Source organism: Humulus lupulus, chromosome 9, assembly GCF_963169125.1.
Source record: "Humulus lupulus chromosome 9, drHumLupu1.1, whole genome shotgun sequence".
Taxonomy (NCBI): domain Eukaryota; kingdom Viridiplantae; phylum Streptophyta; class Magnoliopsida; order Rosales; family Cannabaceae; genus Humulus; species Humulus lupulus.
The window spans coordinates 22,640,193-22,656,353 of record NC_084801.1 but is presented as its reverse complement, the minus strand read 5'-3'; the positions used below and the strand labels follow the sequence as shown (position 1 = coordinate 22,656,353).

Genomic DNA, 16,161 nt, shown 5'->3' with positions numbered 1-16,161 from the left:
TTTGGATCAACTTTTTTTTTTGGCACTGTCAGTTGAATGCAGTGTGTTATGTGTTGCCATGTAGGGGACATGGGTTAAAGGAACTCATGAGTTGAGTAATAAGAATCTAAAGGTTAAGGTTAAGTATTCCAGTAAGGAATAGCCAGTTCAGATTGTAATAGAAGTAATAAGGTTCTGAGGAACAGAGTGTACCTTGAGTTAAGGTAATGTTATAGAAACAGTGAGGTCGAGGAACCGACCTAGGGAAATTGGAGTCAATTGTGTGGAATTCTTCTCTCTATATTTTTGTATATATACAAAAGTTTATAAAAAATAATAAAATATTTATAGCTTGATGAATAGTGTTTCATTAGATATAGAGAAATATTATTCATTTAGGTGATAAAAATATAAGTTTACATACTCATTGGAAGACTATTTAACAATTTTTTCTCTATATTATAAAGAATTAGACATTTTACCTCCTCCATTGGGAGTGCTCTTAATGAGCTATTTAGTTTAGTTTTGTAAACAGTGCATGGTATTTCTTCTCATTGTCAATGGCATACATTAATTTCCAAATTGCTAACACCAAAAACACGTGAGATACAAAGTTAAATTTAATATCGTGACTCACATATTTTAATTTAATAATTATTATAATATATCACTAAATAATTATAGGGTATTACCTTTTGTGGTGTTTGGTACCAAATATCCACACTCTATTTTTATACATACTTATGTATTAGAAGATTCTAGTATACCTTATTCTCAATATTCCCTAAGTTGTGGACGCATCAAAGACCAAGCTATGTGGCACTTCACTAAGCATGGGAATTATAGTGTCAAATCGGGCTACAAGGCTATTATAGTCTCTGAAAAAGAAGTCTCATCTTCTGAGGAGAATGGGAATACTTGGTGGAATGTATTGTGGCACCATAATATTCCTTCCAAGATCAAAGTCTTCATTTGGAGGGTTTATCATGAGATTCTTCTTGTTGCTCACGTGCTAATTCTTGCTGGGATCACTCTCGCTAGGAGAGTCTTTTGGTGGGTTGGAGGATGACCAAGATTGTGGAATATATCACAAGTGGCATATTCAAGATGGCCCGAGTGGACATTAAAGCTTGTTTGTGCATGATTTGGATGGTGTGGTTTGAACGGAACTATGCTCGGGATGGGGAGAAGGTTTGTGAACCTAGAGCTATTAGTGAGGCAGCAGGGGATTTTCTTTTTAAGTTCCAAGAAAGCTCAAGGCGGCTCACATTACAGTACCCTTCATCTAAACCAGTCTATCTGGCAAGTGCTCCTACTCCCTCTACTGCGATCCCAGGAGACATGGATCCTAGGCGTGCTTGGCAATTACCACCTCCATCTCAATTCAAATTGAATGCTGACACTGCCATTTGTATTCAGCAAGGCTTAATGGGGTTTGGTGCAATGATCCGAGATGATACAGGAGGCGTAGTTTGGTTCTTTACCTCTGAAGTTCGGGCTTCTCATTTGCCTCTTACTACTGAGTTAATGGCCATCCTGGAGGCCCTGAAATGGTGCCACAGGGAACAATTATATTTCCACTTGGTAGAGAGTGACTATCTTAATGCTATTAGTGTTATTAGAGCTCGGGGTAATGCTTCTGTAGATGATTTTATTGTTGGGGGCATCCAAAATTTCTTGTGCATTTGCCATATTGTTTCTTGTCACTATATTCCCCGCGAAGGAAATAAAGTGACCCATTTTTTGGTAAAGATTAGTCTACAGGATGATTTTAGTCGTTTATCATATGATGTAATTAATCGTTGTATTGCTCATGAATAAACAATTTCCTATTTCAAAAAAAAGATTCTAATATATAGGGAAATTTTAATGTATATGCCTAATAATATCATTAATTTTTTATTAAAAAAATGCCTGCATAATTTACTATCCCAAAATTATGACACTTCGTAAATTTGGACACAATTACCCTTCTCATTACCAACATTCTCTCTATCTCTCTCAAACTATCTCTCAAGCTCTCTCAACCACTCTCTGTTTCTCTACCACAATGGCACCACCACCACCACCACCATCCATAATGTCATCCTCGCCATTGTCGTCGTTACCTCCCATCATCATTGAAGAACCCCACCAAGAACTAATGTATTTTATTTTTATTTTTATGTTTTAATGATTCAAAAATAAAACAAAATACCATGATTTTTAATTTTTAGTGAAAGATATGAACCTCCAAAGTTTTCATCAAATTTTAGCATAGAGCATCGATTTTGCATCGAAAAAGCATCGTTTTGCCAAAAAAAATTAAGTTTTCATGGTTGCATCGCAAGAGCATTGAAACAATTCGATTTTGCATCGAAAAAGCATCGTTTTGGCAAAAAATCAATTTTTCATGATTGCATCGCAAGTGCATCGAAACAACATTAATTTTCATCGAAACAACATCAATTTTGCATAGAAATTGAAGTTTTTTCTATGCTTTTTTCAATGCAAAATCAATGCTCTTATGATGCAATTATGAAAACTTGATTTTTTTTTGCCAAAGTGATGATTTTTCAATGCAAAATCGATACAAAATCGATGTTGTTTTGAAGCTATTATGATACAATCATGAAAACTTAATTTTTGGCAAAAATGATGCTATTTCGATGTTATGCACTGAAATTTGACGAAAATTTTGTGGTTCATATCTTTTCACTCAAATATCTGTGTTTGGATGATTTCTTTTTTATTTTGATATTTTTTTGAGATCTGAAAGATTAGATCATGACGAAGCTGAGGGGTCGGGTTGCTCCCTTCCATGGCGAAGCGGAAGAAGCCGATTTGTAGGCCTGATATTATTTCTGATGATCAGTCTGAGAAGGTTTTGCAGGCGGTTCAACCGAAGGCAGTGCTTGGATTTGAGGGAGATGATGTTGCCGAACCAGAGCAGGTCGATTTAATAGATGTTGAAGTGCCTAGGCCCAGGGTTATGCAGGATAATGAGATGGATCGACAGGGCAAGTGTACCCAGCCTTTCGAGGTGGTGGACGATGGATTGGGTGCCGAGGCGAGGAATGTTTCTTGGGCAGATAGGAGTGAAGAAGGTGATAAGGTTACGGAATGGGATTTCCAGTCTGAGTCCCAGCTTCATTGGAAACAGTTTCGAACGAGTAAGCTTTCCTTTTCTGAACCGAAGCTTGAATATACTGAACCTGTCTTTAGGAATGGGCAGAAGTTGGCTCAAGTGGATATTGAAGAGGTGAAAATTCAGTCAGCAAATTGGAGCTCTGCTGTGGTTTGCATGGTGCTTGGAGCAAATCCTCCAATGGCAGTATTTGAAGGCTTCATAAAAAGAGTTTGGGGTCATCTAGGGATAGCCCAAATTTCTAGAATGACTTTGGGGCTAACTTTGGTGAAGTTCAATGATGAAGCAACTAGAGATCATGTTCTAGAGAATGGAGTTCTTCAATTTGATAGGAAACTTGTCATTATCAGGCCGTGGACAGCAGATCTTAGTGCTATCTGTTTGATTCGTTCGGTTCCGCTTTGGATTCGTCTACATGATCTTGGTTTGCAGTATTGGGGTAGCAAGTGTATCAGTGCTTTGGTGAGCACGATTGGCAAACCTCTTTTAGTAGATAAGTTTACTAAGGAGCGTTCTCGCGTTCAGTTTGTGAGGGTGTTAGTGGAGATGGAAATCACTGATAATCCTCCTCGGAGCTTTCAGTTTATCAATGAACATGGTCAGATTGTTGAACAAGGAATAGAGTATGAGTGGTTGCCTACTAAGTGTAAGAGCTGCTCTGGTTTTGGGCATTCTATGGCAGATTGTCGGAAGGAACATAAGGCAATTTGGGTGGAAAAAGAAGCTCGTTCTAAAGCTGAGAATCCTTTGGATCAACAAGAAGTTTCTGAGGGGCTTAATGAAGGGCAGCCAGGCGAGGAAGCTGATGGGTCTAAACTAGTAGAAAACTCAGATCTGGGTGTGAGCGATATTACTCTATCAGGGGAGACCAATTCTGGGCTGGTTATGGAGCGGAACAGGGAAGTGAAATGGCAAACCCCCAGGCGTGTTGCAACTTCGAATAGACAGGGCCACACTGCCAGTGGTATCTCTAATATGGCTGCTCCGGTTCAAAAATAGAAAAATCAGTTTGTTGTTCTGCAGGAACAAGAAAGGGGTAGTAAGATTGGGCATCTTGGAGGTAGTTTATCTAATGGATAAGCGCTCTATTCTGAGTTGGAATATAAGGGGGCTGAATAGGGTGAATAAACAAAGTTTAGTCCAAGAAGTGTTTAGAAAGAATAAGATTGGAATTAGTGGTTTGATGGAAGCTAAATTGCGCGGGAATAAAATTGGTGAGTTCATGGAGCATAAATTCCCTAATTGGGAATTTTACTCTAGTCCAATCACAGAGGGTAGACTGTTAATTCTTTAGCGGAAGGGGATAGCGAATTTGAGTATTTTGGAAGATTCTCCTCAGCTGGTCCATTGCCAGGTGAACTTGGTAGACCACAGGAGTGTTTTCTATATCACCTTTGTTTATGGTTACAATTCAGTTGAGAATAGAAGAAGCCTTTGGCATGATCTAACTCGCATATCGCTCTCAGCCAAAGCTTGGATGGTTTTAGGGGATTTTAATGCCCCTTTTTCAGGTGGAGGTAGATCTGGTGGTAATCCTATAGCTAGTTTCGAACTGGTTGATCCTATTGGGTGGCTGACAAATACAAAAACTGAAGCTCTTAAGAGCATGGGCTCTTATTTCACTTGGACAAACAACCAAGATGGCTTAGCTAGGATTTACTCTAAGATTGACCATCTCCTAATTAATGAGGAGTGGTTGGACATGTTTCCTCAGTCTTTGGCTATGTTTCAATGGGAGGTGGTTTCTGATCATTGTTCTTGCGTAGTCTCTAATATCCCTATGGAGGCTATGGGGATTAAATTGTTCAGATTTTATAATTTCTAGTCTAGTCATCTTGAGTTTAACCAAGTGGTTTTGAGTAGTTGGAGGGCCCCTGTTAAAGCTTCTGGTTTGAGGGAAATTTTTGTCAGGTTAGTTCGGTTGAAGCATAAATTTAAGAAGTTTAATAGGGATTGTATTGGAGATGTAGGGTCTGGTTATCAGTCGGCTTTGGAGGCTTTTCAAGATGCCCAACTTCAAGCCCAAGAGAATCCTCAAGATCTTAAATTGCAGGTGGTGGTGAAGGAGAGGGCTTCTAAGTTTCACCAACAGGAACAAATGTATCATAGTTTCCTTGTTCAACGTAGTAAGATCAACTGGATTAGGAAGGGAGATGTGAACTCCTCTTTCACGCCTTCCTGAAAAAGCGGAAAGCTGAGAATTCTATAGTCTCTTATATTAATGAGCATGGTATGTTGGTAGATGATTTGAAGGAGGTGGTGGACCATTTTTCTGATCATTTCAAGAACCATCTGGGTAGTTCAAGTCCTGCTACAGGAATAGTAGACCAGCATTGTTTAGCTTTGGGCACCAAGCTTTCAGTGGAGCAATAACTTTATCTTTTAAAACCCTTCTCCATCAAGGAAATAAGAGCTGTTATGTTTAGTATCCCTAGTACTAAATCGCTTGGTCCTGATGGTTATGGTTCTGGTTTCTTCAATTTTATGTGGAAGGATATTGGTTAGGATATATGCTCAGCAATCATACATGGTTCTCTACAGGCCAATTTCCTAAGGAGCTTCATGAAACTACTTTATCTCTAATTCCTAAAGTGTCTAATCCAGCTAGAGCCTCTGATTACAGACCTATTGATTGTTGCTCGACCCTGTATAAAGTCATGGCTAAGTTGTTATGTTCTTGGCTGGCAGTGGTGCTTCCCTATCTTATTCAATCTAATCAAGGTGTGTTTGTTCGCGGTAGATATATTGCTCACAATATCATGATTCTTCAAGATCTAATTAAGAATTATGGTAAAGCTCTTACTTCTCCTCGCTGTGCGATTAAAATTGACCTTAGCAAGGCCTATGATACTGTTGACTGGCATTTTTTGGAAAATCTCTTGAAGGCTTACTGCTTTCCAATGAAGTTCATTGGTTGGGTTATGAATTGTATCAGGAATACCACTTATTCTTTATTGATAAATGGTCGAGTTCAAAGTAGTTTCAAGGGGGAAAAAGGTCTGCGCCAAGGGGATCCTATGTCCCCTCTTCTCTTTGTTCTCATTATGGAATATATGACTAGAAGTTTGCAGCTGGCTGCCAGATCCCCATCATTTCGGTTTCACCCCATTTGTAAGAGCCTGAAGCTTGTAAACTTATGTTTTGCAGATGATGTCATTCTGTTTTGCAAAGGCTCTCTTGCGGCTGTTAGTGTTCTTAAGGACTCTCTTAGGAAATTTAGTGAAGCATCTGGGCTGACAATAAATGCTAAGAAGTCTCAGATTTATTTTGGAGGGGTTAATGCAGCCAATAGGACTGTGATAACGCAGGTTCTTCAACTTCCTGTAGGGACTTTTCCTCTTCATTATCTTGGGGTTCCTATGAGGCCTACTAAATGGAAGCATGTGGAATGTGAGATTATAGTCCAAAAAATGAGAACTAAACTGTTTTCCTGGTCTAGTAAGCACCTGTCCTATGCTGGTCGTTTATTGCTCATTCAATCTATCCTTTTTGGCTTGAGAAACTATTGGATGACTGTGTTTATCTTACCTCAAAGCATCATCAAGGAGGTTGAGAAGTTATGTAGATTGTTTCTATGGGGGGCCTTGGGGACTCGTAGTAAACTTCATATAGCTTTTTGGCAACAAGTTTGCATGCCTAAGGCTTATGGACGGCTCGGGCTCAGAGATGGCACTAGCTGGAATAGAGCACTTCTAGCTAAGTATGTTTGGGCTGTCACTACTAAACAAGACACTCTTTGGGTTAAATGGATTCAGCATGTGTTACTTAAAGGGGGTTAACTTTTGGGACTATGTTTTGAAGCAAGACAGTAGCTGGTATTGGCGTAAACTTTGCCATCTAAGAAACAGATTCAGTGAAGGGGAGGTAATAGCTGCTGGTGTTTCTGGGACATTCAGGCCATCCAAGCTGTATAATAGCTCATTTAACCAGCAAAATGTGGCCTATAAGAACGCGGTCTGGTGTCGTACAATTCTCCCTAAGCACTGTTTCTTATTATGGATGGTGGTCAACTCTTTCCTCTTAACTAGAGATAACTTGGCTAAATGTACCATTCAACTTAATAGTTCTCTCTGTCCGGTTGTGAAGACCAGCTGGAGAGCCATCACCATCTGTTTTTTGAGTGTTGTTTATCCAAGAGAGTCTTGTCATGTATCTTTTCTTGGCTTGGGTTTCATGCTTGGGCCACCAAGTACTCGGATTGGACTGTGAGGCTCAGTTTTGGGCAAAATGACAGTATGAGCATGATCCTAAATATGGTCGTAGCAGCTGTGGTTTATCATATATGGAGGAATAGGAATAGATGCATTTTTTATGGTCTCTCATTGACAGCTAACTTTATAGCTAAAGATGAAATTACCTTAGTCCAATACAAATTGTTCATTGTTCATAGTAGGAAGGCTCTCCCTCATCTCAAGCTTTTCTTAAGAAAGCTTCATTGTATTTAGAGTGAGGTTGTAACTTTGTTGGTTGTATCTTGGCTTTGTTTGGGCGGTTTGCCCTTGATTGTACTTGCTTGTTTGTTCAATGAAGGTTATTTCTTCTTGATCATAAAAAAAAAAAAGATTAGATCATGTAAAACATAAAAAATCATGGTATTTTGTTTTAATTTTTAATCATTAAAACATAAAAATAAAATTGATTAGTTCTTGGTGGGGTTCGTCAATGGTGATGGGAGGTAATGATGGCAATGGCAAGGACGACGTTAAGGATGGTGGTGGCGTTAAAGTGGTGTTCTACCGCTGTAGGGAGGTGGTGATGGTAGTGCCATTGTGGTAGAGAAACAGAGTGGGGTTGAGAGAGCTTGATAGATAGGTTGAGAGAGATAGAGAGAAGGGATATTTGCGGCATAAATACCTAAGTTCATGATTTTGTTGTACTTAAATACATAATTTATATTTTTGACTGCATAAATATGAAATGTTTATTTTTTGTTGCAACCATTCTGTTTTCCGTTAAATGGCAAATAATAAAAAAAAAATTAAAAGTAAATATATGCTACAAATATAGAGAAACTGATGTATGATATAATGTAAAAGTTTGAGGTAAATTATAACAAAAATATGTTTTGGTGATGTATTTTGTAATACACTTTCTCTATAATATTTAACTAAAACTCATAAAAACATTTTCCATTAGCTCCTTTATACATATATTTATAATAGTTATGCACAAACTCCAATTAATCTATAGCTACATTTACATAATATTTACATATCCTTTATATAATATTTTAATATTTCAGCTTTCTCTCTCCCATTTAGTATATATATTTAATATTTTTTTTCTTTTTCAATTATTTTATTTTAATTAATAAAATATGTTTAAAGATATAATATTTAAATGATGTAGAGAAATATGTAGAAAATGTGATGTATGATATAATAAAAAATTTAGAAATAAAATAAAAAAAATATGTATTTTGAAGAACAATTTTAAAAAATGAAGTAAAATATTTATTTACTTGGTGTGCTCTAAAAATTTTTGGGACTAACGCCACCATCATTTCCCGTCTGAATCTGTCGGTAGAATTAATATAATATTCAAGTTACCAAAGTCATGAGACCTTTATGTCTTAAAGTCTTGGTCTTTGTTCATCAAGTTGATGGCTTTGTTCATAATTTCAATTAATTAAAACAGTCCACTTTAAGCTTGGTCTTTGATTATCAAGTTTTATTTATTTATTTGTGGGTATATATATTTTTTTTGTATTTTGTGTTTTTTATTTATTTTTTTAATATGTATTTTATAAAATAATTTAAATAAATTTACTTTTATGAAAAAATTTTAAACTAAAATCATAAATAATTCATCAAACTAATAATTTATAACAAAATTATAATATTTCTGTCTAAAAATTGTGTTGTCATATTTAATTTTTTCATTATTAAAATTGAGTTTAAGAATATATTTAAATTATTTTACAAAATATACAATCTAAAAAATAATTTATCAAAATAGAAATCTCAGCTAATAATGTGACAAAACAAAAAAATAAAAAATATATACAAACTTTTATTTTAAAGTGGACTGTTTTAATTAATTGAAATTATGCTGCTACGATTTTTAATCACACCGGCACTAAATTTATTTTTCATAATTCCCGAAAAGTAAGGAAGCACTAGTGCATGTGTTGTAAAAAATACGAAAAATTAATTAAAATAAAACTGTACACTTTATCCAAATCCAAATTGAGTAATAATAGTGACACGTAGAATTTAAACAAAAAAAAATGTACATGTATGTGTATACGTAGCGTTAGCCTTCACTAATAAAAAACAACTAAAAAGTGTCCTTATTGTGGTCCTTTTATAATAAAATATTATAGGTTGGAAGGAGTCCTGGTTTTGATAAAAACAGGAGGTATGGTTATGACAACTACGGAAGTGGAAGTTCTTGGAAGCTGCTGTCTCGATCCTTCAGTACTTTTTTATTCAATTTATCCAACTTGGATGCATTAAAATCATAAATGCATTAAAATCATAAAGAAAAAAGAGTCTATAATATATATATATATATATATATATATGTAAGACCGCGGAAGAGAAAGAGATTTCATAAGAACAAAGCTTACACACATATACAGTTTGCTTTTCTACCCTTTAGAGAAACAAAAATAAGCTCATCAATATGGGCTTAAAAATTATAAGGATAATAATTCATCTCATGATAGGCGCAATAATCTCTGACCAAGCATTTTGCAGCAACAACAACAGCTCCATAGCAACCCACATAAGGGGCTGCAACAATCAGTCATGCGGGGGTTTAGAAATTCCGTTCCCATTCGGCCTTGACAAAGGCTGTTACATGGAACCCCCGTATCTATTCCAGATCTATTGTAAGACGTCCGGGCCGAACCTGTTCATGTCCGATTTCAAAGTCAGGAACATATCGGTTCTAGATGGCGAGGTCACCATCATGCTGGCTATTGCCAAAGATTGTTACAGTAAAAATGGCACACAGATAACTAGCGATTTCTCAGACTTCACGCAAGGCTTGAATGGATATTTCAGCGTTTCCTTCACAAAAAACAAGTTTTACTCCATAGGTTGCGATAATTTGGCAACCGTCAATGGTTATCGCAACGATACAAACTACACAACCGGTTGCATATCCTCGTGTAGTTTCGCCGACGAAATCGACTTGAAGTCTTGCTCTGGCGTAGGTTGTTGCCAAACTTCCATCCCCAGCGACCTTAGAAGGTACGGTTTGAAGTTGGATAGCAACAATAATCATAAAAGCGTTTGGAGTTTCAACCCGTGCAGCTATGCTTTTGTTATGCAAGAAACTGAGTTCAAATTTTCAAGCTTGGAAGAATTCACCAATGTCACTGAGCTTCCGCTCATTTTTGACTGGGCTGTTGGGTTCGATTCCTGCGAAGTAGCCAAGAATAATACGGAGACTTACGCTTGCAAAGAGAACAGTGTGTGTGTTAACTCCACTTCTAGATCTGGCTACCTTTGCCGGTGCTCCGACGGCTACGAAGGAAACCCATACCTCCCAAATGGTTGCATAGGTACTTAACTCTCTCGACCCTGCACTTTATTTTTTTCTTTATTTTAAGACGAAGGATTATTAATTGTTTGGAAATTATTTAAGTCTTAAGATGAGTTACTCTTTTCCAAAGCAAACTGTCCATGAATTTGTGTTAAAAGAAAAATTACGGAAATGAGCTATAATTGTGGACCATCCCAGATGGTTGTATAGCTAAAAGTAACACCAAAAAGCATGGCTTAATTAATTAGTTCATTTGTCCAATAAGCTGTCTAACAAACGTGCCCAAAATATTTAGTCATAAATCAGTCTTCTTAGCTTTTATACAATTATTTCTGAGCTGTTATGGAAACTGTTTGTATTAGCTCCACATACTAAGCTATAAATCTCATATAGTATATAATTTGATGAGTCGAAAAATCAGTATATTTGATTGTATATATGTTTCTTTATCAGATATTAATGAGTGCAAACTGCATCCGAACTCCTGCCAAAACGGAACATGTATAAACATACCTGGGAGTTTTAAGTGCTCATGTCCAAAGGATTATACGCTGGTGCTAAACGGAACCTTGTGCAGTCCTCAATTTCTTATGATTGATAATTCTAATTCAAGAAAGCGTATAATTATCTACTCTGTTTTGAGTAAGTATTCAAACATTCCACCCTACCTACCCTTCACATTATATATTTACTCTGTTTTCTGTTGCTTTTTTTTTTCTCTGGAAATTAGATAATAATGGAGCAAAAGTTTAGATTCTTACAGTAACTTTATGAGTGAAAATTCACAAGAAAGAAAGTATACTAGTAGTGTGTGATTTTATTATAATCATGAGTATAATCTTAGTCATTACAATAAGCTCTTTACATAGACACTTTAAAGGAATCATTTGCTCATAAACTTCAATTAATCCAGAGAAGTAGCAAGTTTCAACAATAAAGTCTCACGATTTTTTTTGTGTTAATTCTTTCGAACTATATAGGTACTGCTCTTGGATGCGTTATTCTACTTATTGCTTTATGGCGCTTGGTAAGGGTCATCAACAAAAGAAACAAAATTAAGCGCAAAGGGATACTTTTCCAAAGAAATGGTGGTTTATTATTGCAACAACAATTATCTACAAGTGAATTTAGTGTAGAGAAAACGAAACTGTTTAACTCAGAGGAGTTGGAGAAGTCAACCAACAACTTCGACAAGGATAGAATTCTTGGCCAAGGAGGTCAAGGCACTGTTTACAAAGGTATGCTAACAGATGGAAGAATTGTTGCTGTTAAGAAATCGAAAATAGATGATGAAGGAAAAATTGCAGAGTTCATCAATGAAGTTGTCATTCTTTCACAGATCAATCACAGAAATGTGGTCAAATTATTGGGCTGTTGTTTGGAGACTGAAGTTCCTCTTCTAGTTTATGAGTTCATACCTAATGGTACTCTAGCTCATTATCTCCACGACCACAAAAGAGAGTTTCAATTAACATGGATCATGCGCTTAAGAATTGCTACAGAAATTGCAGGAGCACTTTTCTACTTACACTATGCAACTTCGACTCCAATTTACCATCGAGATATCAAGTCATCAAATATATTGTTAGATGAAAAATACAAAGCCAAAGTTGCAGATTTTGGGACTTCGAAAACAGTTGAAATTGACCAAACTCATGTCACAACACTTATTTATGGAACATTTGGTTATTTGGATCCGGAATACTTTCAATCAAGCCAGTTCACTGATAAAAGTGATGTTTATAGCTTCGGAGTGGTTCTAGTTGAGTTGTTGACAGGTGAGAAAGCAATTTCTATTACAAGATCCAAAGAAGGTAAAAGCTTAGCCACGTATTTTCTCATTTCAATGGAAGAAAATCGTCTTTTTGAGATTGTTGATACTCATGTTATTAATGAATCTCAAAACCATATTAACGACCAGATTATGGCAGTAGCTAACTTAGCCAAGAAATGCCTGAACTTGAATGGAAAAATGAGGCCAACGATGAAAGAAGTTTCAGTCGAGTTAGAGAGAATCCAGATGGCAAACAATGCTGATGACTATAGTGGTCCACAAAAAGCTGAAGAGATAGAATATATAAGAACTGAGCAAATTGAGCCTTGGGATTTTTCTTATGCCACAACCAGTACAAGTAGCATGAATTATGCTTCTCCTTCAACTATGGTTGAACTACCACTGCTATCTTCCGAAACTCATTGAAAACAATTAAATTTTTAGTTTCTTTATTGTTGAGTTCTATGTAAAGAATAATGTGATTATGACAACCCATCTTTTTTCCCTCGACTTTCAATATTCCTTACACTCTTTTTCATTTTATATTTGTTCGTAATTACTAAATCCTACTTTTAAATCTTGTTGTGATAGGTTGAAGATTAAAACTAAGATGAATATTCTAACCAAGACAGTATGTAACAATATTCTATAACTACTAGTAGACATAAATATATATTTAGAAAGCATCGATAAATAATTGATTTTTTTAATTAATGAGCTTGCTTTCGTGTCTACGGTTTGGGCATGTGACCCTAAATCCTCTTCTCCACCATTTAAACTAAGAGTCATTGTTTAACTGTTACATCAATATAACAAACAAATGTGTATATTCTGATAAACTAATTACGTCTAAGACTTAGACACACTTAGATGGACTACAACAAACCAAACACTCACAGTTTTCACTTTCCCTCACTAACACTTATAGGACTCCTAAACACTCACACACTCCACATAGGGATCAAGTCTCTGTTCATATTTATAATTCTCTAGGTCATGACTATTAGCAATTGTAAATCATATTTAATTTCATAACATATCATGTATATGAAAAGGAAAAATACTTTTACTACTGGTTTCATATTGGACTCTTCATGTAATCATGACTAAGTTTATTAGATAAATTACAAAATACTAATTATATCATCTCTTTCACACATCTAAATAACACAAAACATCACATTAAAGCTTATAAGCTGGCAAATTTCAAAGAAATGGATAATGAATCCTTTCTCCCATCGTCATATGGCATCAAGTTAAACTGATTTTTTATACTATCACACACAGCTGCTAAACTGCTCGAACCACATTCAAGATCAAAAGAGTTGCTATAAGGGTAATTAATTGAAGGATATTTTGAGAGTAGATATTCTGTTAGAATTTTTGGTCTGCATTAAACATCCGAACATATCAGCAAAGTTACGTTTTTCTTCCAGTCGTGTCTACTATTTCGCCAGATGTGTCTGCGTTTATTTCTGGTATTTTTTAAGTTAGATGACAGTTGTAAAACCCCCTATAAATAAGTCTTATTATCTCAGTTGTTTAAAGAGTGAGATGAGAACAGATTTCATTTGTAAAATAGGAGCTTTTTTAGAGAGAGAGCTTGAGAGAGAAACACTTGGGTCTTGGGTGAGAGATTTCTTTGTACATGGTCAAGTGTACTTGGGGTTTTGCTTGGGTTTAAGGCATTGTAATCCATCAAGTGTAGAAGTTCTCTAGTGGTGACAAGTTGTAATCTTCATTACTGTTTCATAGTGCAGAGAAGAACATCCCAAGGGGAGTTCAAAGAGGATGTAGGCTCAAGTTATTTGGGCTGAACCTCTATAATTCTTGGTGTTCATTTTATTGTTTTTCTTGCTGATTTTCCTATAGAATTTGTGTATGTTGTGTCTATTGGTTTGTTGCTTTTGTGTTTGTAGATGAAGCTGGTGTGAGGAAGGTAAATTCCCTAATAGTGGTATCAAGAGCCAGGTTGATTGACAAAGTTTAGCTTCAAGATCAAAGGTGACAAAGAAGGGAAGAACTGGCTGAATCAAGTTCTTCATCAGAAAGTGACACAGAAAAAGTTTCAGTCAAGAAAGAATTCCAAGAATCGAGTTCGAAGGTTCAAGAATCTGTTCAAAGTCTCTTGGATTGGAGTTATTGCAACAATATGAGTAATATGAAGCTTGAAATAGAGAGGTTTGATGGTAATGGGGATTTTAGAATTTGGAGAAGGAAGATTAAAGGAATGTTGGCTTCTCAAAAGTTATTGCGTGTTCTTGAAGATCCCATTTCATGGCCTGAAGGCACTACAAAAGATCAAAAAGAAGAAATGCTCGAATCAGCCATTGGGATTATGATTTTTCATTTGTCGGACTCTATCATTCGAATGGTTGATAAAGAAGACACTCCATCCAAGATTTGGAAGAAACTAGATGAGTTATTTCAGCAAAAGACTCTCACCAACAAAATCTTTCTTAAGGAACGAATCTTTGGATTTAAGATGAGCAGTAGCAAGAGTTTGGAGCAGAATTTGGATGAGTTTCTAAGGATGAACATTGAGTTGGCTAACTCAGGAGAAGGAGAAGCTTTAAGTGATGAAAACCAAGAAATTATCATTTTAAATTCTTTGCCTAAATTGTTTAAGGAGGTCAAAAGTGCTATCAAGTATGGTCGTACATCAATTACTTTAGAAGAAGTAATTTCAGCATTGAAATCAAATGATTTAGAGTTAAAATCAGAGAAATCTTCTTCACCAAATCTTGGAGAAAGCAACTACGCAAGGGGTCAATCACCACACAAAAACTCAAATGGCTATCATGGTAAAAGGCACAACAAGAGCAGAGGTAGATCTGGTTCCAGAGGTCCAAACAATTCAAGGGCGTGTTTTCATTGTGGCAAGCTTGGTCACATGAAGAGAGATTGTTATCTCTGGCTGAGAAAACAAAAGGGCAGGAGTTCCGTCTGTGAAAGTGCTAGATCCATCTACGAGGGAAAATCTGAACATACGGATTCAGCAAATATTGGAAAAGCTTGCAATGATGTTGAAGCTTTAATTGCAGCAACAGGAGAAAATGAAAAAGATTGGATCATGGACTCAGGGTGTTCATACCATATGACTTTCAATAAAGAATGGCTTCAAGATTTCAGAGAGTTGAATGGTGGTAAGGTTATTATGGGGAATAATCAATCTTGCCAAGTAACTGGAATAGGCTCAATCAACATCAAAATGTTTGATGGTGTCATTCGAACATTGAAGAATGTCAGGTATGTTCCTAATCTGTCTAGAAATTTGGTTTCACTAAGCGTGCTTGATGATGCAGATTATACAGTAAAGATAGAGCGTGGAACCATGAAGATTTGTAGAGGTTCAATGGTAGTTCTTAAGGGAATTAAGAAGGACTCTCTATACTATCTATTTGGTGAAACAGTAACTGGCAGCAGCACTTTAGCTGAGGCACCAGAAGATCACAAGGCAATCCTATGGCATAGGAGGCTTGGTCACATAAGTGATAAAGGCTTGCAAGTGTTAAAGCAACAAAGCTTACTTGGAAAGGATAAGGTGAGCAAGGTAGATTTTTGTGAGAATTGTGCTTGGGCAAACATCACAGATTGGCTTTCAAAGTTGGGCAACACAATTCAAGGGGCATACTTGAATACCTACATGCAGACTTATGGGGTCCAGAAAAGACTCCAACAATTGGAGGTAACAATTACTTTCTTTCTATTGTAGATGATTTTTCTAGAAAAGTATGGGTGCATTTATTGAAACATAAAAATGATGCATTTGAGGCTTTTAAAAATT

The 16,161-nt window shown here is 36.1% G+C and overlaps 1 protein-coding gene across 2 annotated transcripts; it reads left to right on the top strand.

Moving 5' to 3' along the window:
• Positions 1 to 9,631: 9,631 nt before the first annotated feature.
• LOC133802453 (putative wall-associated receptor kinase-like 16) lies at positions 9,632 to 12,884 on the top strand. 2 transcript variants are annotated; one of them, XM_062240766.1, is made up of 3 exons: positions 9,632 to 10,619; positions 11,054 to 11,242; positions 11,581 to 12,884. In XM_062240766.1, the coding sequence occupies exons 1-3, from the start codon at positions 9,734 to 9,736 to the stop codon at positions 12,798 to 12,800; spliced, it is 2,295 nt and encodes a 764-aa protein (XP_062096750.1). In that variant the 5' UTR covers positions 9,632 to 9,733; the 3' UTR covers positions 12,801 to 12,884. The 2 variants fall into 2 exon arrangements, with proteins under 2 accessions (XP_062096750.1, XP_062096751.1); XM_062240767.1 differs by lacking the exon at positions 11,054 to 11,242.
• Positions 12,885 to 16,161: the final 3,277 nt, after the last annotated feature.